Source organism: Nannobrachium achirus, assembly GCF_963921795.1.
Source record: "Nannobrachium achirus genome assembly, chromosome: 1".
In the NCBI taxonomy this organism is placed as follows: domain Eukaryota; kingdom Metazoa; phylum Chordata; class Actinopteri; order Myctophiformes; family Myctophidae; genus Nannobrachium; species Nannobrachium achirus.
This window is the reverse complement of record NC_137810.1, coordinates 30,717,492-30,739,415: the sequence shown is the minus strand read 5'-3', so window position 1 is coordinate 30,739,415 and position 21,924 is coordinate 30,717,492. Positions and strand designations below refer to the sequence as shown.

The following is a 21,924-nucleotide window of genomic DNA, read 5'->3' as shown; positions in this document are numbered from 1 at the left end:
ACACGGAGGTAAATGCAAAAGATAGGGTGTTTATTTACAAAATGAATTAATTAAAGCAATTAAGGCAAAAACGGTTTCCAAAATAAAGGGCAGGGAAACTAACTGCCCACCTTTAACTCAGACTAATATTGAACAGAACATAATGCGAACTCAAGAGCTCTTCTGGGGTGGCCTGCCGCTCCAGCGGCCTGAGGAGGACTGAAGAGAAAGAAGCAAGGTTAAGCAGTCTTTTATACTGTTTGGGGAGGCACTGGCCAGGTGTCTCCCCTCAGCTGATCACCTCTGGCTCCACCCTCCAACCAGCACTGCAATAGGGTTGTTAATACAGGCACACCCACACATTCCTATAAGGCCATAGGGGCCGTCACACTCCCCCCCTTCAAGACAGGGTCCCACAGGGAACCCTGGCCCAAATCGTGTGCCACCCAAAAAAAATACATAACTATAACTGTGCATAGAATTAAATACACAAGCCCCACTAAAACTAACCTCCCCAGCTCAAATCTCCATTCGGCTTCTGCCCCACCCTCTCAGCAACTGGTACCTTGGAGCTTTTAAGAGAAAGGTTAAAGCATACACCAAATAGATTTTGAACACAGAGTTAATTTACGGGCACTAAGTAAATCATGAGCATCCACATGGCACATTATGCTCTTTCCAATGACTTTTCCCATGTTTTTCCTTCCTGTGTGCATTACAAATGCAGACAGGATGAGAATAACTCTGTGACTGTGACACACAAGCACAAGATCTCTCAAAATTGATATTGCGTTTGCGTCTATCACGCTCTGGAAACGCAATACCACAATCTAGGCTGAGAACATCATGCACAGGAATACGGCCACACAAATCAGACCTTTTAACCCTTGCAACTTCGGGCTGAGACCTTTCCAAACTAGGAAACAGAGCAGGCACTTTTACGGACTGATTCTGTTTTCCAGCTCTTTGGCAAGTAGGACAATTTTTGATGTACTCCGCCACGCTTCTTTTAACACGGGGCCAAAATAACTTTTCCAAAACCTGATTGTACGTTCTACGCACACCCATATGCCCCGACTCATAGTGAGCAATGCGCAAAATGACCTCTTGGAATTTGGAAGGAATGACAATTTGGAAAACTGGGTCTCCAATGAACCCTTGGCCACATGGCCCACACTTGCGCAGCAGCACTCCATTCTCCATGAAGTAGCCATGTGCAAGATTTTTCACCTCACTTTTGGGGAGAACGAGATTGAACAGCTCTTTCAGTGTGGGATCGGCTTTCTGCTCCCGCACCAACTCAGGCTGCAAAATGGACCTGGGAAGATTGCACAGATAGTCAGTTTCATGCTGGCACTTCACATCATCAACTTTTGTTTGAATAGGCTGAACCACTGGTCGATGAGCAAAGACCCTCTCCCCTGCTACATCATTCCCCAGCACTATGGTCACCCCATTAACAGGTAGAGCTGGACGCACGCCCATTCGCACTTCACCTACAAACAGATCAGAACAGAGCATGAACTTGTGTACAGGACAATGAAAAACTGACATTTCCATGCCCAACACAGGAATGAACGAACCAGTATCGGTCGCTGCAGAAAATGGCAGAACAGAGGCTAATGAATTAAAAGAGCCTGTGTCTCGCAAAATAGTTACTGGCACCTTCTCTGGATTACCAATCGACGACACATGTCCCTTTGACACAAATGGCAAAAAGGCTTTGGACACCCCCTCAGCACTAGGCCGATCAGCAGAAACAGACACAGCAAACGCAGACGGACTTGGCCCACCTGAGGTGTTCTCATTACGTGCCTCAAGCACTGCACACTCCTTTTTCCAGTGTCCTGGTTGGTGACAATAATGACAGACATTATCAGGGTTCTGTACGCCTCCAGCACGGCCACTAGGTCCGCTCCCAGCCCCACTGGCCCTGCCAGGAACATACTTTCCCCCCCAACAACCTGTCCTGCCACTCTACCCCCAGATCCACCAGCATAACCCCGGTTGTCCGGAGCTACACTTTTGTGCGTCAATGCATAATCGTCAGCCAACGCCGCCGCTTCAGCAGCAGTCTGAGCCTTCTGCTCACATATGTACACAGCCACATTCTCAGGGATCGAGTTCTTGAATTGCTCAAGTACAATCAAGTCAGACAGGTCACCATAGTTCTCCACTCCCGAAGCTACACACCAACGATTAAAGTGCATTGTTAAATCGCGAGCAAACTCCAGATATGACTTATTTCCTCGCTGCCAGGTTCTAAAACGCTGGCGGTAAGCCTCAGGCACCAACTCGTAGGCTTTCAGCACTGCCTCTTTGACCAACCTGTAGTTTGTACAGTCCTTTTTTGACAGCGAGGCAAACGCCTCCTGCGCCCGACCAGTGAGAACACACTGTAACAGGACCGTGCGGTCCAAGTCACTCCAGTCCCTAGCGTCTGCCACCCGCTCGAAAAGCAGTAGGAGCGAGATCATTTAGCGACCTACAACCAGGTCGCGACGTGGTCGGTAGTTTTCAGCGACCGGGTCGCTAAATCGAGCGACCGGGTCGCTAAATCACCGACCGCGCCGCTAAATCGACCAACCCGGTCGCTAAATCTACCGACCTGCCTGCAGTTTTAGGTCGGTAGATTTAGCAACCCGGTTGGTACATCTAGTGACCCGGTCGGAAGATTTTGCGCCCCAGTCGGTCGATTTAGCGACCCGGTCGCTCGCTTTAGCGGCGTGGTTGGTGATTTAGCGACGCGGTCGGTGATTTAGCGACCCGGTCGGGAGGTTGCGTGGCAGGTTAGCCTAACTGAGGTAAGGTTACTGAGGTTAGGTTTAGGGTTAGGGTTGGGTTAGGGTTAGTAGCCCGGTGGATTTACCTACCCGGTTGCTGGATTAGCGTCCCGGTCGGTGGAATTAGCGTCCCGGTCGGTGGAATTAGCGACCCGGTCGGTGGTTTTAGCGTCCCGGTCGGTGGTTTTAGCGTCCCGGTCGGTCGATTTAGCGACCCGGTCGGTGTTTTAGCGTCCCGGTCGGTGGTTTTAGCGTCCCGGTCGGTGGTTCTAGCGTCCCGGTCGGTGGTTTTACCGTCCCAGTCGGTCGATTTAGCGACCCGGTCGCTGAAAACTACCGACCACGTCGCGACCCGGTTGTAGGTCGCTAAATGATCTCGCCCTCTCTCTCGAAAAGAGTAAAGAACACATCCACCTCCTTTTCACTAAACCTGGGGACCAAGCGTAAACTATTTACGATGTTATCCTTGTCACCTGATTCCTCCTTCTTTGCCTCCTTTAATTTTCCATCTCTCAACAGACTGAGCCTTTCCGTCTCAATGTCTAGCCTTGCCATTTCTGCTCTGTGCCTCATCCTTTCCATCTCCAATTCCTTCTCCTTCAATTGAACCTGAACCTGCAACTTTAAGTTTAGCAGTTCTTTTTGCTGTTCAAAGGTCAAGCCAGCCACAGAGGGCACACTCTCCTCCACAACCACCTCATCTACTGTTGGAGGAGGAGTCAACACCTGCTGCTCATACAAATTAGCTCTTATAATAGATCTCATGTTTTCCTTCTTCCTCTTATCACCAACCTCAATTTGGTAGTGAGCACCAATTCTAATGAGCTGGTCACTGGAGGAGGCATCCAACTTCTCCTCCGACGGAGCTGCCACAAACTCCTCCATCATGACACCCAAACAAGAGAGAACAAAGATGGAAAATTAATCCAAAGACACCAATACAAGATGATAGGGCCTTTAAATGCACACAAAAAAAAACAATTGCAAAAAAGCCAAATGCAAAAAAGCCAAAATGCAAACCAATTACATTGAGCCTCCCCTTTAACTGCCAAAAAACTTTAAATCCCAACGGTACAGTAGTCTTCAGGTTATAACTATCCCAGCTGGAAAACAAAAATATAAGTGCCCCTCTCTTTTAAACCCCCCACGCTAACTCCACCCAGCTGCCTGTGCTTGGGTAGCGGTGGGTATTGATGCACTGAAGGCCACCGCAAAGGCCTAGCTTATACCAGGAGCAGGAAGAGCAACCAGTGGCTGGCGACCCACATCCACTCTCTGGCCGTGCCCCCGAGACGGAGTATGCACACGCCGGCGCACACTTGCAATCTGCCAGCCGCACCTTGCACCTAAAACCACCCCTGGCCTAAACGCTTATTTAACCCCAGTAGCCCCACGCACCTCACAGGGACACTTATATTAAAATTACCATTACATTTAACCAGCCAGGAAACGTTATTTTCTTTACTTTACCAGTACAAAAAAGACTAGAGTTGGCCCAACAAACTGATTAGCAAAAAAAAAACGGGTGACTTACCTTTTCAAGTCCGGTGACCCTTTAACACACCTCTTAATGACCTCCGAACGCTCCCCAACAAGCCAGAACAGGGAATTCCCAACAGTGACAACACTTGGGAGATTCCCCAGTTCAACAGCTCCACCACCTTGCTACCACCAAGGGAAGGTGAGCCTCAGCTTGACCACGCCCCAAACGCGAGCTACACTCAAACAGTTAAGCTCTATATCTTACCGAATGTTGACTTTAGACGAGCCCCCATTTGTGATGGTCTGGCTCCCGGACCACCACAAAAAAGGGGAGACGACACGGAGGTAAATGCAAAAGATAGGGTGTTTATTTACAAAATGAATTAATTAAAGCAATTAAGGCAAAAACGGTTTCCAAAATAAAGGGCAGGGAAACTAACTGCCCACCTTTAACTCAGACTAATATTGAACAGAACATAATGCGAACTCAAGAGCTCTTCTGAGGTGGCCTGCCGCTCCAGTGGCCTGAGGAGGACTGAAGAGAAAGAAGCAAGGTTAAGCAGTCTTTTATACTGTTTGGGGAGGCACTGGCCAGGTGTCTCCCCTCAGCTGATCACCTCTGGCTCCACCATCCAACCAGCACTGCAATAGGGTTGTTAATACAGGCACACCCACACATTCCTATAAGGCCATAGGGGCCGTCACACTGGTGACTCATACTACCCTCCTAATACGTGAGCAGTCCGTGTTTTGTAACTTTTTTCATTTATTTTTAATAATATGTTTTTGTATTTCATTTTTTCCATTTTCCAGAATCTATCATGGTTAAAATGAAGTTTGAAGTTACAATGGGTGTGCATGTGGAGAGAGGCCCTTCCACTGTTTCCCTGTTGAAAGTGGAATATCCCTTTAAATAAGCTCAATCCCTTCAACGTTTAGGTATTTGGATACAAATGACCATTTCTAAATGTCAAGTCATACAACCAAACTCAACCAAAAATGAACTATGAGTTGGCGCAAAAGTATATGGATGATCTGAACAGGTTCAGGTTCAGATCTTACAGAGCAGGGGTACCCAAATCCTGCATTAAAAAAAGCTGCATAAACAGCAAATAAGAACTACACAAACAGCTGCGCACACACAGCAAATATCCTTCTTCATAACAAATCAGCTTCAATGACAGTGTACTTCAACATACAAATGTAAACCGGTTTACATTTGGCCAGGGTGTGTGCTTGTCCCTGCTAGAAAAACCAGCACAAGACCAGCAGTAAGACCAGCACCAGCACCAGCACAAACCAGTGCATGTTGTGTTTTACTGCTGGTCTGTGCTGGTGCTGGTCTGTGCTGGTCCCACCCATAGAGTTATAATAAGAAGGGTCCCACCATCTAAACCAGCATGAACCAGCACAGACCAGCACGAGCACAAACCAGCGCATGTTGTGTTTTACTGCTGGTTTGTGCTGGTGCTGTGCTGGTGCTGGTGCTGGTCTGTGCTGGTGCTGGTATTATTAGCTGGTTTAGGTTTAGCTAATTAGGTTTAGGTTTAGGCTAATTTGCTCTTTGCTCTGGTGCTTGAATCCTGTTCTGATGCACTGCTCCATGGGTATTTGACCATATTAGATTGTGACATTATTATTGACATTGTGAGTGGGATTCGAACTTACTACCTCTGGATCTTGAGTCCGGTACTGATCCTCTGCGCCACTGGAACCTGTTAGTTAAAATGGGTGTTTGTCCCTATTTGTATATGACCAGCTTAGACCAGCACAGACCAGCACCAGCACAGACCAGCACCAGCACAGACCAGCAGTAAAACACAACATGTGCTGGTTTGTGCTGGTCTGTGCTGGTCTATGCTGGTTTATGCTGGTTCATGCTGGTCTGTGCTGGTGCTGGTGCTGGTCTATGCTGGACCAGCACCAGCACAGACCAGCAGTAAAACACAACATGTGCTGGTTTGTGCTGGTGCTGGTCTGTACTGGTCTGTGCTGGTCTATGCTGGTGCTGGTCTATGCTGGTCTGTGCTGGTGGACCAGCATGGGACCAGCACAGACCAGCATAGACCAGCACCAGCACAGACCAGCATGAACCAGCATAAACCAGCATAGACCAGCACAGACCAGCATGAAAATTGTGCTGGTCTGTGCTGGTTTTTCTAGCAGGGGTGTGTGCACACAGGCACAGCACACCCACAATGTTATATGGAATACTGCAGCAAGATAAAATATACAGGTATAATCGAGTCCTTTCAAAACAAAAACATCATCATAGTCATCGTGATTAGAAATAAACAATGTGCCCATTATTTGACATCTTGCACTGGCAGCATACACAGATGGTTAACCATGCATACTGACTTAAATGTTATCATACAGATTCTATAGATCAAGTCCTTGAGTGGGTTGTCCCCAGCAGAATTCATTGATATAGCTGGGGTTGACACTAAGGTTGTAACAGTTTCCTCTTTAAGCTGTGTATAGGGGTGCCAGGTAGGCAGATACCTACTAGAGAGGACTCAGTCTTCTCCTTTTTTGTGTAGTCAGGTGTTGATGAGAAAACGTCACAAAGGACGCAATTAATAAATAATGAACCCTTAAATCGGTTGAACTGTATTGTATTTAAATAACCAGGATGGGTTGCAATAAACACATTCAAGAAAATAAACCCCAACATAAATGTCATTCAAAATGCAAACCCCAGTTCATGCAAAGAACTGGGGTTATCAATAGGTTATGAATTAAAAACCTTTTGTAAAGGAACCAAGTAATTGTCAAAAATAAATTCAGTTCGCATAAAAAGAAAAATTCCTCTTGCTTTAATGTCTATAGGCACTCTCCTCTTGCAAGTTACATTAGAGTTCATGAGTCTCTAGATAGTGTTTGCCGCAGGTTACCCGAGTCCAAAGGCACATGGAAGGTTTTTTCTCCTCCCTGGACTTCACTGCCATCACCGTGGAGGTGGAATATTTGCAGAGAGCCTTGTCGGTACGTTTTTGGTTAATGTGCTCCAACTCGATCCACTTGAAACTTGAATAACTACAAAATAAACAAGACGGATAGGAAACATTTGTACTGCTGTCTCTTGGTGTGCTGCAATGCTTCTGCCAGCAAACAAACTGACTTCCCACACCATGGATCACACACCTGTAGCCATCAGACCTGAGTGGCTGATTGCCAGGTGTCAATCGTTCCCTGTGATGGCCTGTTAATTAGTCAATAATTGTTAATTAGGGTCAATTATGACTCTGGCCGTCACACTTGCCTGCTGTGCAAGCACAGGTCATGTTTGACCAAAAGTCATGCCCACTTGCCCGAAAAGGTAAAAAAAAAAGGAAAAAAAAGTACAATTTGTGCTTGTAGAACTAATGTTAATCCAATTGATAACTGCAGTGACAGTCACTTTGAATAATAGAATGAGTAAAAAGTAGCATTGTTTATGAATAACCAATATTTAATTATAATAGGAACGCACTTGCCCGTCGGTCAACCTGAAAAAAACTTCCACCTGCCTGAAAGTTTTATTGACTTGCCATAGGCATGCAGGAAAACATTAGTGTCAACCCCTGATATAGCCTTAAAATCTGTTTTACCACTATAAAGCTCAGCAAAGTGTTGTGAGCTTGTAGACCTTCTATTTTCAAAAATGTACTTCAAAACCTTAAAACTGAACAATTTGGTATTAATATGACAAAAGTCATCTCTTCTGCAGTGTGCCTGGCGCAAGAACTTTTCAGATAATTCACCCCGGTTAATTTTTTGACGCCGGCACGACGCTGTCATTTTGGTGGTGCCCTAGCCTTACAGGGATTCCAGACGAATATCTTCACAGTGATATTGCTGCCATGCCAGATTAATGTTTATCCTAGCACCTTTGCTTACATGTGAGCAAAAACAAACAAACAAAAAAACGTTACCTTCATAATCAAACAGGTACTGTTCGATGACGAATTTGTAGCCTTTTTCCTGTTTGGAACTTGGTGTGCTGGACAATTTGGCAGCAACAGCAAGTCGATCAACATCACTGAACTGCAATTGTTGCAGATTCAGAAGGGGCTTGGTGAATGATCTGAAAAGAAAGAGTAACAATGATGATATGCATTGGAATGGTTTAGATCAGTGGTCCTCAAACTTTGAAGGTCTCCCCTTAACTTTGACAGTGTACACTACAATTACAAACTTCAATGAAATGATAAGTCCATATCATGCTCATTTTACTGGACAGCTGCAAAGACAGTTTACAAACAGATAGACATGAATTAGACACATGTTCTGTCCAGTCCAGTCTACACAACACTCTCTTACAATGACAGGATGTAAACGCTTCTTCGATGACTGAAACATTGACTGACAATACTGTACATAAACATGAATAACCATAACAAATGTAAAAAAAAAAAAAAAAAAAAAAAAACGTTTTACAAATAAAATAAATACATGACATTGAAAATAGTACTGTGCTTCCAATAGTGTAACTATTGTGGTGGGGTAGTGAAATTATTTCATTAACACAACAGAGTTCCCAAGAGTAGTAACCTGGAGCCTATAAACACCAGAGCAGGACATAACTACAACACAAACACTGTGGAAACAAACAAACGGCCAACTTTCCCATTATCAACATGCTCCCTGATCATATAGGCTATGCTACTTTACTGTGTTGTGTTGTTTAGCCCACTTTATGATATCTCACCTGCAAAGACAGTTTACAAACACACAGACATGAATGTTCTGTCCAGTCTGCACTCTGGATGTAAGGCTTTGACTGACAGAAACCTGTTGCACTCACTGGAGTGTGTTTGCCCCCTTGTGGCGCTGTGGAGCTATTGCTCTGTATATTTGTCTTGGCAGGGATGATGCACAGTGACTATTTATGCATGACCTTTTTATCTTTTTAACTATTTAACACTATGAACTTGAATATCAATGAATTAGAATAATAATGAAATAAAAAAATAAATTACAACAAATAAATAGGGGGTGGCTTTGGCTTTGCTTATCCTACATATTCACTCAATCAATCAGGAGATTAGGAGTCTCAGTATGGTGAGTAGACTATACATCGTTAAATATACATGATAAACCATAATATTAATCGAGATCCAGTAGGGATATCCACGGAGGATTAATGTCTCTTATAGAACATATACATACCTGTCCTGTATTTGTGCTTGGTCAAGATTAGTCTTGGCACAGGCCAGGGACGACACCCCTACCATGCAAGAGCCCTGCCAGTGCCTGGGTGGATTGATTGAAAAAGTTATTAGAAGTTTGCATAGGAAAAGGTACGGTTTCATGACAGTATTTCACTGGTACTGGTACAAGGTCAATTAAAAGGACAAATAATGGAAAGAGTAATCAGTTAAATCCCTGGTCTACAATGAAACCATTGTAGTCCATCACTTTGTATACATTGTGTAGCTAAATAAAGAAATAACTCTCTCTCTCTGCCGTCGTGTGTTCAGGCAGCCTGCAGTGGTAGCATTAGCAACCAATGCTACATGTTTTCTCTGTCCAATCTATGGCAATTTCGGAATGTTAAAAGACTGATAAAATTATAAAGAGAACATGGCAAAAAACTATGTTGACTGATCACAAATCCAAGAATCCCCAGTAGAAAGTGGGCGGGGTCGACTCCGCGGGAGGATATGACGTTGGCGGGAGAAGCCCACTGGAGTGACGTCAGTTGGGCTTTGTTGATGTCAGTAGGCAATGTTACCATGGTGACGACACTGTGTACACGCGGCTTTGTTGACAGTTTGGCATTGTTACCATGGTGACGACCCCCTATATAAGGTGATGAACTATCACAAGGACTTTCATACACAAACACAATGTCACGTTTATTTGCTAATGGATCAGACAGTGATGAACTATCACGAGGACTTTCATACACAAACACAATGTCACGTTTATTTGCTACTGGATCAGACAGCGAGACAGAGGAGTCAAAATCTGATGATGAGATATGCCCCAACGTATCTAGACCTACGTTCACCAAGCAGCAGATGCTAGTGCTACTTGGTGACAATGAAGGGGACACAAAGAGAGTGGTACGCAGTGCCAAAGACAAAAGGTTTGAGGAGCTCCCCGACATCATCCAGACCATCCGCAATGCTATGAAGATCCGTGACATGGTCAAATGTTTGGAGGCGTTTGAGCAGCTATCTCGAGCCTTCCTCAAAAGCAAGACTATAGTGGACAAAGTTTTCTACATCCGTCTTTTGGCCAACCTGGATGACCATCTCAACCAGATTTGGGAGGACAAAGAAGGCAAGAAGAACTTGAACAAGAACAACGCCAAAGCTCTGAAAACACTCCGTCGGAAGATCCGCAAATGCAGCAGGGACTACGAAGAGGAGATTGCAGCTTACAGGAAGAATCCACACGAGTCTACGGATGAGGAGACGGAGTCAGAAGAGTCTACGGTGGAGGCCACCCCAAATCCACCAAAGACTGATGATGACAGTGATAATGAAGAAGACAAAAAGTGGGACTCGGACAACGAAGGCAGCAGTGGCGAGAACTCAGAAGACAGGAAGGGACAGAGTGCCTCCTTAGCCAGTCTCTTCCTCAAGAACACTAGTCAGAAGACATCAGAGAAGAAGAAAGACAGGGGGAAGAAGAATTTAAAGAGGAAGGAAATGTCAGAGGAAGAGGCAGACGAGGAGAAGAGAGAAGAGGAGGAGGCGGCAGTTGGAGTCCGGGAGAAAGTGGGTTCATGCCGGACAGGGTTCGTGGTGATGAACAAGCTACTTGAGATCCATCGAGCATATGCTAAGAAGGGCCCAGACAGATACGCCCATATTGAAAAACTGTACCATGACCTGGCGGTCGTCTGCCGTGAGAACAACATAGGGGAGGACATCTTTTTCCATTTACAATTACAATTTACAATTTAGAAATGTATCTTATCCAGAGGAGAGCGACTTACAATAAGCAGGTGATAATATTTCTGTTTCCTCAGGTGTTGCTGTTCCAAATTCATATGTTTAATAATTTCCAATAAACGAAATAAAATTATCACTGTGCCTTTTCTTTATGTGCAAATAATTAAAGTGCAAATGCTGTGCAAATATATCATTCAATAAATACTGGTACAATACCAGTAAGACTCCCTAATCGGGATAGGCCAAAAGTATAGGCCAAAAGTTTGTTTTACCAATTATCAAGACATACGGGCAGTTGACAGTTTGCCATGGTTACTCATTGAAGTTGAATCTCCATATATGGAGATAACCTACGCATCACACTAAGTCTGACCTCACCAGCCCATATTTGGGCATGAGCAACTTATGTCTCCATATATGGAGATATGATGACATCACACAGTCCTCAGCCGATGATGTGGCGTGATGTCATACAATACACAAACGAGCCCTACAGTATAAAGGGGCAATTCTTGCCAGGAAAGAAGCATTTCTTCGACTCAGACCTTATCGCCAGGGTTGGCTTATAGCAGCTGTCGGTAGGACCATATATGGATTCTGTTAGTGTGGATCTCCTAACAGGGCATCATCTGGGATACAATCCCTTTTATGCCCATATATGGAGATCCCTAACAGAATCCCTTTCATGCCCATATATGGAGATCCCTAACAGAATCCCTTTTATGCCCATATATGGAGATCCCTAACAGCATCCCTTTTATGCCCATATATGGAGATCACTAACAGCTAACAGAATCCCTTTTATGCCCATATATGGAGATCCCTAACAGAATCCCTTTTATGCCCATATATGGAGATCCCTAACAGAATCCCTTTTATGCCCATATATGGAGATCCCTAACAGAATCCCTTTTATGCCCATATATGGAGATCCCTAACAGAATCCCTTTTATGCCCATATATGGAGATCCCTAACAGAATCCCTTGTATGCCCATATATGGAGATCCCTAACAGAATCCCTTTTATGCCCATATATGGAGATCTCTAACAGAATCCCTTTTATGCCCATATATTATGGAGAAATCCCTGCTCTGAGTATCTGACATCAGTGTGATGTCACCTGTTTATGCCCATATATGGAGATCCCTGCTCTGCGTATCTGGTTGCTATGGTAAACAGTTGGTTGCTAGGGTAAAAAAACATGGTTGCTATGGTAAACAGTTGGTTGCTAGGGTAAACAGTTGGTTGCTAGGGTAAAACCATGGTTGCTAAGGTGGTTGCTAACGTACACTAACAAACCAGCAACAACAGACTGTTGCCACAGCAACGTACACAAAGGTTTGTGTACACATGTGGTGTGATGTCATACTGATGCGGAGATATGAGCAGGGCAAAGGTGTGACGTGTGACGTGTGACGGACGGACGGACGGACGGACGGACGGCCGGTGGAGGTTTTCATAGTAAACTGCTCCCTTACGGTCGCAACCAGTAAGACTCCCTAATCGGGAGATAAGCGACCGTAGGTCACTTATCTCCACAAATAGAGCAAAAATTTGTTTTTCCAAAATCTTCCTGAGCATGTTGATGACATGAGTGTAGACATACTGTGTAGTGATTTTCGTGATTTTAGGGCAAAATCTGAATCGGCCTCATGGTGGCGCTAGAGGGCCATGTGAGAAATGAGGGGTGGGGTCTCCGCGCCGCCAAGGCGGACGAATAGGTACCGGCCCCAGCTCTCCCGGTCGCTCCTAGCCCGAGTTACGGCATTTTATGTGAGCTGCAGTGGCAGGGGGTCCTCCACTGGGGGCGCCACCACTTTTGCATCCGTTCTGGAGCACCAGGAGTGGGTGGTCCCCGGGAATGCCCCGTGAGCAGCCCCGTTGGGGTGGTCATTTGGTAATTTTTGCACATGTGCTCATTTTTTACACTTGGGGGTCCCCGAGGGAGCTGGGGGTCCCTGGAGCTCCGGGGGTCCTTGGAGGTTGTAGTTTGGCAGGTAAGGAGTGTGTGTGCAAAATCTGGCATGGATCGGGGCAACGGTTGCGGAGATATGAGCAGGGCAAAAGTGTGACGTGTGACGTGTGTGACGGACGGACGGACGGACGGACAGACAGACGGACACCTCGAGCAGCTTTCTGTAGTAAGTGCGACCTACGGTCGCAACCAGTAAGACTCCCTAATCGGGAGATAAGCGACCGTTGGTCGCTTATCTCCACAAATAGGCCAAAAGTTTGTTTTACCAATTATCAAGACATACGGGCAGTTGACAGTTTGCCATGGTTACTCATTGAAGTTGAATCTCCATATATGGAGACATAAGTTGCTCATACCATAGCAACCATGTTTTTTACAGGGCCTGGGATTGATGACATCAGAAATCTCCATATATGGGCATGAAAGGGATTTTGTTTCTGGAAATATGTCTGTGGGGTGCCACATTTGGAATAAAACACTTACATCACACATCTGGATATCCATACAGCCCATCTAGTTTGCCTGTGTCCATTTATGCCCATATATCTGATGACATTGGGACACTGATCTCCATATATGGGCATAAAACTTATGTTAATTAGTAAAGCCTGGGGATCTCCATATATGGGCATGAGGGGTACCCTAAAAGGGCATCATTTGGGAATAGCAAATATAGTTATCCTAGAAAGTGAAAATCTTACATCAAAGGCCATAACTACCTACCTACCACCATACTGCATTCCTCATTAAACTACCTACCAGTAAGATGCCTATAGGGAGAAAAGCAAAGGGCGAGGTTGCACCATTTCTTGGTCTTCTGGCCAGTGATGTATATCGGACCATTTAACCATATATGGAGACATCTGGTACCCAAAGATATTCACAGATATGGGCTTAATATTGATGACATAAGGGATCTCCATATATGGGCGTAAAAGGGATTTGGTTCCCCTGGCATCACAGGGATCTCCATATATGGGCATAAAATGGATTTGGTTACCCTGGCAACACGGGGATCTCCATATCTCCATATATGGGCATAAAAGGGATTTGGTTCCCCTGGCATCACAGGGATCTCCATATATGGGCATAAAAGGGATTTGGTTCCCCTGACATTACAGTGATGTCAGTGGCTGGTTCTACAGAGGGGATCTCCATTTATGGGCATAAAAGGGAATGTATGTATGATGATGTCAGATATCATAGACGTCATAGGACTTTCACATAACGAATAACTGAGTAAGCATGTAAACCCGTAAAATCTATATTTGGGCATGGCTGATTTATGACCTCATCATGATGACACGAGCAAACACAGCTGAATTGTATAAATGATCAGTGCAGAAACCAACAGAAGTATTTGACCAAGACTCTTCGATTTAAACATCAACAAAGGTGTGACGTTTGTTGATGGTCACAAAGGTGTGACGGACGGACAGAGGGACGGACGGACGGACGGCCTGTGGGGGTTTTCATAGTAAACTGCTCCCTGACGGTCGCAATAAGCTTAAATGTGCAAACAAGTAACGGAGGACCTCTTCCTTACAGGTCTTAAACTGCCAGTAAGGGCGAGGCCACGCCATCTGTCTTGGCCATATATGGATTCTGTTAGTGTGGTTCCCCTAACAGGGCATCATCTGGGAATGCCCATATATGGACTTTTATTGTATCTTATCCTTTATTAAGCCCACCAGATAGGGATCTCCATGTAGGGATCCCCATATCTGTGTGGCTGGTTCAGTTATATATCGATGACATCAGGGATCTTCATTGGGCATAAAAGGGATTCTGGGGAATACCCATGGGCTATATGGACTTTTACATAATATAGGTGATGTCATCTGTGATATCACCTGTGATGTCTCAGTGACAAGGGAACCAACCCATAGAGTCTATGGCATACATGGGCAACTGGCAGGCCTGGGGGCCACATGCGGCCCCCACCTTCACTTAATGCGGCCGGTTAATGCCAGAATACTGATATATTATTGATTTCAGCTGTTACAATTACAACCATGATCTGCTTTAATTCCGTCAGTCTATATTAGTAGCTTAATGACTAGTATAGTAGTATTAAAATGTATTTTTTATGTCCATTGTTTTTGTATTTAGGTTCATAAAGTTAATGTGAGTATAAGTAAATTGAAATTAAATCAAAATGTTACATTTGAGGATTCCAATAAAAAAAAATAACAACAAATAATTCAGGATTCCAATTCAAAAGAAGCAAAAATAGCCGATCTACTGCAATGCGTTTTGAGCTTGTAGATCTGCTATTTGAGCTTGTAGATCTGCTATTTTTGCTTCTTTTGTATGAGATACTAGAACGACAAAGTAGGACGTAGCAATATGCAATATGGCCCTCTGGAGTGAAGGTGAAAATATAGTGGCCCTCGCCATCATCAAAGTTGCCCACCCCTGGTCTATGGCATAGACTGTAAAAAAAATGTGTAGGCCTACTACTGACTGACTGACACAGACAGAGACAAGCTGCGACATTTCTCATGGTAAACTGCGAACTTCGGTCGCAAAAATAGTGTTCGGTCGCTGCAAGAGATTTGGCCGTAATCGCTCCTCCAAAGGAGCTAGTTTTCTTGGCATTTTGCCTTGTCTGCTGAGTGGGGGCCCGGGGTTCGTCTCCCGTTTGGAGGCGAACTTCCCAACATTACAGTACTCCTGACCTCTAGACACAGTTTAGGCAAAAACATACCCTATGCCCAACGTGCAGCAACATTGCATCAGCCTCAGCCCGCCTCATATAGCTCAAATTGTCCCGTCCGCCCTCAATTATGTGACATCATGTCACTTTCCTTCTAAACTGCCATAATTCACAATAGTTCGTTTAAGTCCTATTATTCCTGTACTTTTATGCTGGGGGTTGGTTGTAAAATCATGAACTAACAATTCCAGTTTGGTGGTGTCTGCTGCCACCTTCTGTTAGAAAATGAATGATGCTGTAAAAACTCCATTAGGCTACTCAAATCAAATGGATAGGGTAAATAACTTTCACTTTATTTGGGATTTACTGTGTTATTTCAACACACTAGATTTATTTAAATACAGATATCAATCAAGGAGCCCAAAAATAGGCCTATATATTTTTATACACTTTTATTGAAAAGGATTTCTGCCCCAAAACATTTTAATAAAATGAACATGCATATATTTACACCAGGCTAGACCTCGTTCACAGCAACAAACACTGTATATCATGATGTACAATCCCTTTACTACAGTATGTACATGTATTATAGTTCCTATGAAACACAATTGAACTGGGACATTATACAAAAATGTAATCAGTTTTGCACCTTGCAAGTTTGTGACTTTGGTTGGCTTTATTGCTTGTTTTTAGCACTTATGTTTTCCTGCACTACCACGTGTAACTTAAGCTCAGCTACATATTAAATAAAAGTGCTCGATAAACTATTATTGATCGTTTGTCAGATATGGGCCAGGGCATAGCTTCAATTTGATTGTCAATACAGCAGCACATTTAAAAGAGAAGAGAACAGAGTATTTAAATGCAACTAAAGAACTAAAAACAGGTGACATGGCACTTTAACTTATCAAGGTCTAATACATCAAAAAGAAACCATGAAGGTTATTGCACATTGACCCAAACATTGTATGATTAAAGTAATGGTTGGACCATGAATCCACAGTTCATGCACTAAGGGCAACGCAGGCCTACTGTACAGAGAACAAAATGTCAAAAAGAGAAAACAGCAATGTTACAGTAAGCCAGTGTAAATGACTTGTTTCCAGACAGCTTATCTTGTCAATGATTGTCACAATTTCAGAATTTCTTAAAATAAGGTTAGGAAAAAATATAGTCAGATAGAGAGACAAATTATACATAGATGTTTACCAAACTCATCACCTGCAGATGACAATTGTCCAACTAGCATTGTTCCAAAACATACATACAAAATTTACAAACTTTATAAGGATAAAAGGAAAACAAAATACAAATAAAAATGTAAAATAATAATAATAATGTGTGGTCTATTTGCCGGAGGCAATATTTGTTACAATAATGAAATAAACACTCTTGGACCATATACCACAAATTCACTGCACACACGTAGTCTTTTTGTGCTCTGGCTGACAAACGCTGGATAGCTGTTCGACTGTTATACAGAAAAAATGTCTTACGTATTAACATTGGCCTGCTAAGATGGCGAACATGGCAGCTTACTGAGAAGGCGTTTTCCATGTGTATGGCTGCAGGTATTGATATTTCAGCAGTAAGTCTGGGTTGGACCCATGTTTTTGATATATGGACAGTGTTATTATCTCCTTAACAAACAGTAATATGCATGTGTGAATTACTGTAATTAACTACATATCATTGGGTGAATTTGAAGGTATAACAAAATACAATCCTGACAACTACCCACCTCCTCATATTGGAACAAAATACTCACTGGTAATACTGTGGTTTTCACCTTGTGACATCATCAGTAGTTGACTATTTTTTATGGTAGAGGTGGGGTCAGGACAAGACAAAAAGGTTAATGTAACATCTAAGAATACAGTATGGCTTATTTTCCACAAGCTGTTCAAAAAACATGCAACTATTTTACAAACTAACAAAAACTAGCCTCAACAGAAGCTAACAGGAAGCACTTAGTTCGGTTTGGCTTTTTCAAAGCCCCCTTCTTCTCGCTGGCTGGTATTTGATTTTATTCCTGAATACCTGCTGAGGTCCAAAGCATGGTTTCAAATACATGTGGGGAAACACTTAAGCTGAGGCCTTTAAAGCCCTTTGAAGCACCTACATAAACAATATATAACACCTGACATGTACAGTAAGATCATTCACATTCATAAACCATCATAACTGTCAAAACATTGCTCAGTGCCTCGCAATAACTCAAGCAGTAAGACTCAAACCGGTGGTGTTTCACCAACCAATCAGAGAGCTAGCCAGAGTTTCAGTGTTTTCCCTTTTGGACAGGAAGTCACTCATGACCCAGAAGGAAGTTGGGGCTGGTGTATTGCAGGAAGGTTGCTTGCGAGGGCCGTTGGTGGTGTGGGGCTCCCAGGCCTCTGGTGGGCCCCAGTACAGGAGGAGTCTTGGGTGATGATGGGGCCTGATGCAGGGGCATCATGACACCCCAACCAGAAGAGAGGCTGAGCTCACAGAACCCTGCTGCATCTTCACCTGGGTAGACAGACAGCAGAACAGAAGAGAGTCAAACATTTTGAGAAGTACAGTTTTTTTTATTGGCATAGGCTTTAGGAAGGATTTAGAGGCGACGGGTAAGAAAGAGAGACGGCAAGAGGAATGTGTGTGTTCCAGAAAGATGTGATTTCTTTCCAAAAATAGAATAAGCTAATTACCCGAGTGACATTGACCTTGACAAAAGCTCCTTGAATCTTCATTCCAGAGCAGTGAGTGAGTGACATGCATGCAGTGCATTACATGGTATTCACCCTAATCTCTCTGAGGATGAGGACCCAGTTAAAACAATCATAAAACTTCATCTTTAAAGCTACAACCTGTAGGTTTTATGGTGCAACATAGTCTACAAATAACTTTATTGACATTGTCAATCAGTCAGTGACCTGACATTTTTTAACTGCAACGGAAGAGAAGGGAGTCCCAGATTGTAGCTTTAATATTATAGGTGTGAGTTATAAAGCACTTGTATGGGTTAATAACCTCTACAGTACCGTACATTGCTTGTTCCATCCTCAGCTTTAAACACAACAAAAGCACTGCAAATCATAGAGGAAAAGCCTACTGACCAGGGCCCGTAATTATCAAGCATCTCAGATGCTTGATAAGGTTGACTCAGACACAAAAATGTATCATAGTAGGACATAACAGATAGTTATGAAGCTTCCTGCAAATAAGAGTGGGAGTTCTCTTTTGAGAATAAATTACCAAAAGGAAAAAGGTGCTTGTACTAGTCTGAGTGGCTTGATACGGGCCCAGAAAGAAACTCAATTTTCACTGCCAAGTGAAAAATACTGATCCAGAAACGTAGGCACACCACACCAAGGCGGCCATACCTTTACTGGCACAGGAGGGACGTGAGGAAGAGGAGGAAGAGGAGGGAAGGGAGAAAGAGGCATGGTGGAGGGATGATATCCTAAGCTCATTGTCCTAGAGAGACTCAGCAGGAGACAGAGAGTGAAAGAAACAGAGAGAGATGAGCATAGGAGAGAGGAGAGAGGAGGAGATGAGAGAGTGAGTGAGTGAGTGAGAGAGAGACAGGGTAAGGAGAGGACATAATGAGGGCGAGCGGTGGCAATAATGAGGTAGAGAGAGAATGAAAGAAAGTACATGTTGTTTCAAAGAAAGGAGGGAAAATATAGTGTTGTCAAATAATAACGGGTGGTGTTTACCTCTGCCGTATCTACAGTAAAAATGTGAGTTTTAAGTTAACTGAGAGTGTATCAAAATGTAGTTAAATGATCAGTTCTGGATTTTAATGTGTAGACTGAACCAGACAAAATCAATAGGATGAGAGAATATACTAGCGTATTCATAGTCCATTTGACACATCATTCATTATAAGTGGTCTGGTAAACATGTGCAACAACTTGGCCTGAAGGATCTCACCTCCAAGTTTGTCTTGGCTTTCTTCAACACGTCATGTGTTCTCGACACTGTAAACAAATAAACACACAAACGACATGCAAAGTGAATGTGTATCATTCTTTAAAGCTGCGTCCAAACCTGAAGCTATTTCTTCTATTCTAGTCGCTTCTATCGCTTCACTCTGGTCACGCAGGTCCGCGTTGGTAAAAAAATCATGTCCCGTTGGAATCAAGGCGAAACACCTGGACAAAAGGGAGTCCCAACTCTAAACACCAAAAACATGTCTGTGTCTCCGGACAACATCAAAGCTGATTGGCTGTCAGGGTGTGATGGGCGGAGTCAGGGGGAAGCGAAGGTCTCTTCAGTTCGATCTTTCCAAGTGGGGCGGCACGAACGAGGCGGCCGTTCGTGCCGCCCCGTTCGCGCCTGTTCGTGCCGCGCCCGGCCACGCGTCGTCTCGTCTTTGCATTGACTTTGGATGTAACCGATCTGCTCGAACCATCCAGGTTTGAACCCAGCTTAAGACATAACTTAATCATTTCAAAACAGAGAGATAGAGGCCAATCAACTGACATCTCTCCTCCTAAATATACTTAATGCCAGAGCCATTTTACCTCAATAGTACAGCACAGTACGTACCTTGTGATGAGTGTTAATTTAAAGCTGTATGTTTTATGTAGCGCCACCAGATTTTGCCAATGGAAATCTTCCATTGACCAGATAAAAAGAAATTCCCACTTGTCAGGCAGTAGGTGTCCTACCCCCCACAACAGGGTCTACATTTACACAATGAAAGAGTAGGGAGACCACCTCCAACCACTACAGATTAGTTAAAATAAAGTTTCATGAAAAGAGTTTAAAAAAAAAAAAAGTTGCGGATTGAGTTCAAGTCCTATATTATAAGATGATAACTCAACCCCTCATTAATCTTAACATGTCACCATAGAACAAATGCATTAGCCATGGATGTCAGAGAGAGTTAGACTGACTGCAGAACAAGGAGAGATTAACGGAACAGAGAACAGTAAAGTGTGTAGAAGAGAGACTGATTGAGAGATAATAATTAAGAGCAGTGATCCTCCACGTGGGTTCTTTAGTTGGTTCCAAGGGGTCCCATCTAAATGATTGATAGTTAGTATAGAAGCCAAATAACTGTAACCACAGTGTAGATCATTGGGATCCCAGAAATGAAAATTAAAAAATCTGTGGCCTAATGTAATTTATATCACACCGGGGGTCCTTTAAATTAAACAGTTTGAGAATCACTGTTTTAGAGACATACTGATGCTCCTGTCATTGGTTGTCAGTTGAGAAAATGGGAAAAAAATAAAGAATAAATATGCTTTGGAATACGGTCAGAAATAAGAATACATGACAAACTTATTGACATGCTCAGTACATCATTATCAGACCTATTTACCCTTCAACTTGTTTATCCCCCAAATTACTGGCTATCACAGGCTTTGTCGCAATTTGTAGCATTTGTAGAAATATTGGGCCTTTAATGTAATTTAAAAACAATATTTATGCCGGGCTTGTCGGCTATTTGGTCCCTCATTTGTACAATAAAGTGTTCTCACTGGCCCACTGTTCCAGTTTCAGATTCTTCCATATTCTGACACAGGTGAACATACATCTACCGGTACAGTAGGTAAAGCATCACTCACGTTGGTTGACAATAAAGTGCTCCATGCTTTCATTGGTGCGGCTGTAGCTCTTCAGTCTCTCCATGGCGTCCCTTAGAGCCTCCTCCTGCTGTGACAGCCTCTGCCGGAGAGAGCTGATCTCTTCCTTTAGAAACTGCTCCTGATCACACACATGGTGCACACAAGTATGAACACACACACACAAACACACACACACACACACACACACACACACACACACACACACACACACACACACACACACACACACACGCATGAGTTCACACACTAACGCACACAAATTCACACACATAAAAACCATAGACTAACAGATATTGTACATCTACACAGTAAATGCTCTGCTCAAATTGACACATTGAGATTTCTGGAATTAAGTCTGCAATGATTGCAAATTTCTGTTTGTGTGGCACTGATTTTAATGGCAAGTAAATACAGTGCACATCTGTTCTGGTGCATACTTTTAAACGACTGCCAGGATCAGTCATTGGCTCATCTTACAGTACTGTCGATAGATGCTCTGCCTCATAAGTACTGAACATGCAGGTCATTCTCTGTACTTGCCGGGGGTTCCTTTATAAATGTCAGAGCTGA

General features: G+C 43.6%; 1 protein-coding gene across 7 annotated transcripts in view; it reads right to left on the bottom strand.

Annotated features, from left to right (window-relative positions):
• Positions 1–16,175: 16,175 nt before the first annotated feature.
• pde4dip (phosphodiesterase 4D interacting protein) overlaps positions 16,176–21,924 on the bottom strand; it is a 106,323-nt gene continuing 100,574 nt past the window's right edge. For 5 of the 7 annotated variants that reach the window (XM_080730269.1, XM_080730270.1, XM_080730274.1 and 2 more), the window contains 4 exons: positions 21,334–21,472; positions 19,688–19,734; positions 19,135–19,228; positions 16,176–18,280 (listed from right to left, as the gene is read on the bottom strand). In XM_080730269.1, coding sequence (XP_080586395.1) covers positions 18,078–18,280; positions 19,135–19,228; positions 19,688–19,734; positions 21,334–21,472 — 483 coding nt within the window. In that variant the 3' untranslated portion in view covers positions 16,176–18,077. The remainder of the gene's footprint in view (positions 18,281–19,134; positions 19,229–19,687; positions 19,735–21,333; positions 21,473–21,924) is intronic. The other 2 variants (XM_080730271.1, XM_080730275.1) reach the window with 2 other exon arrangements.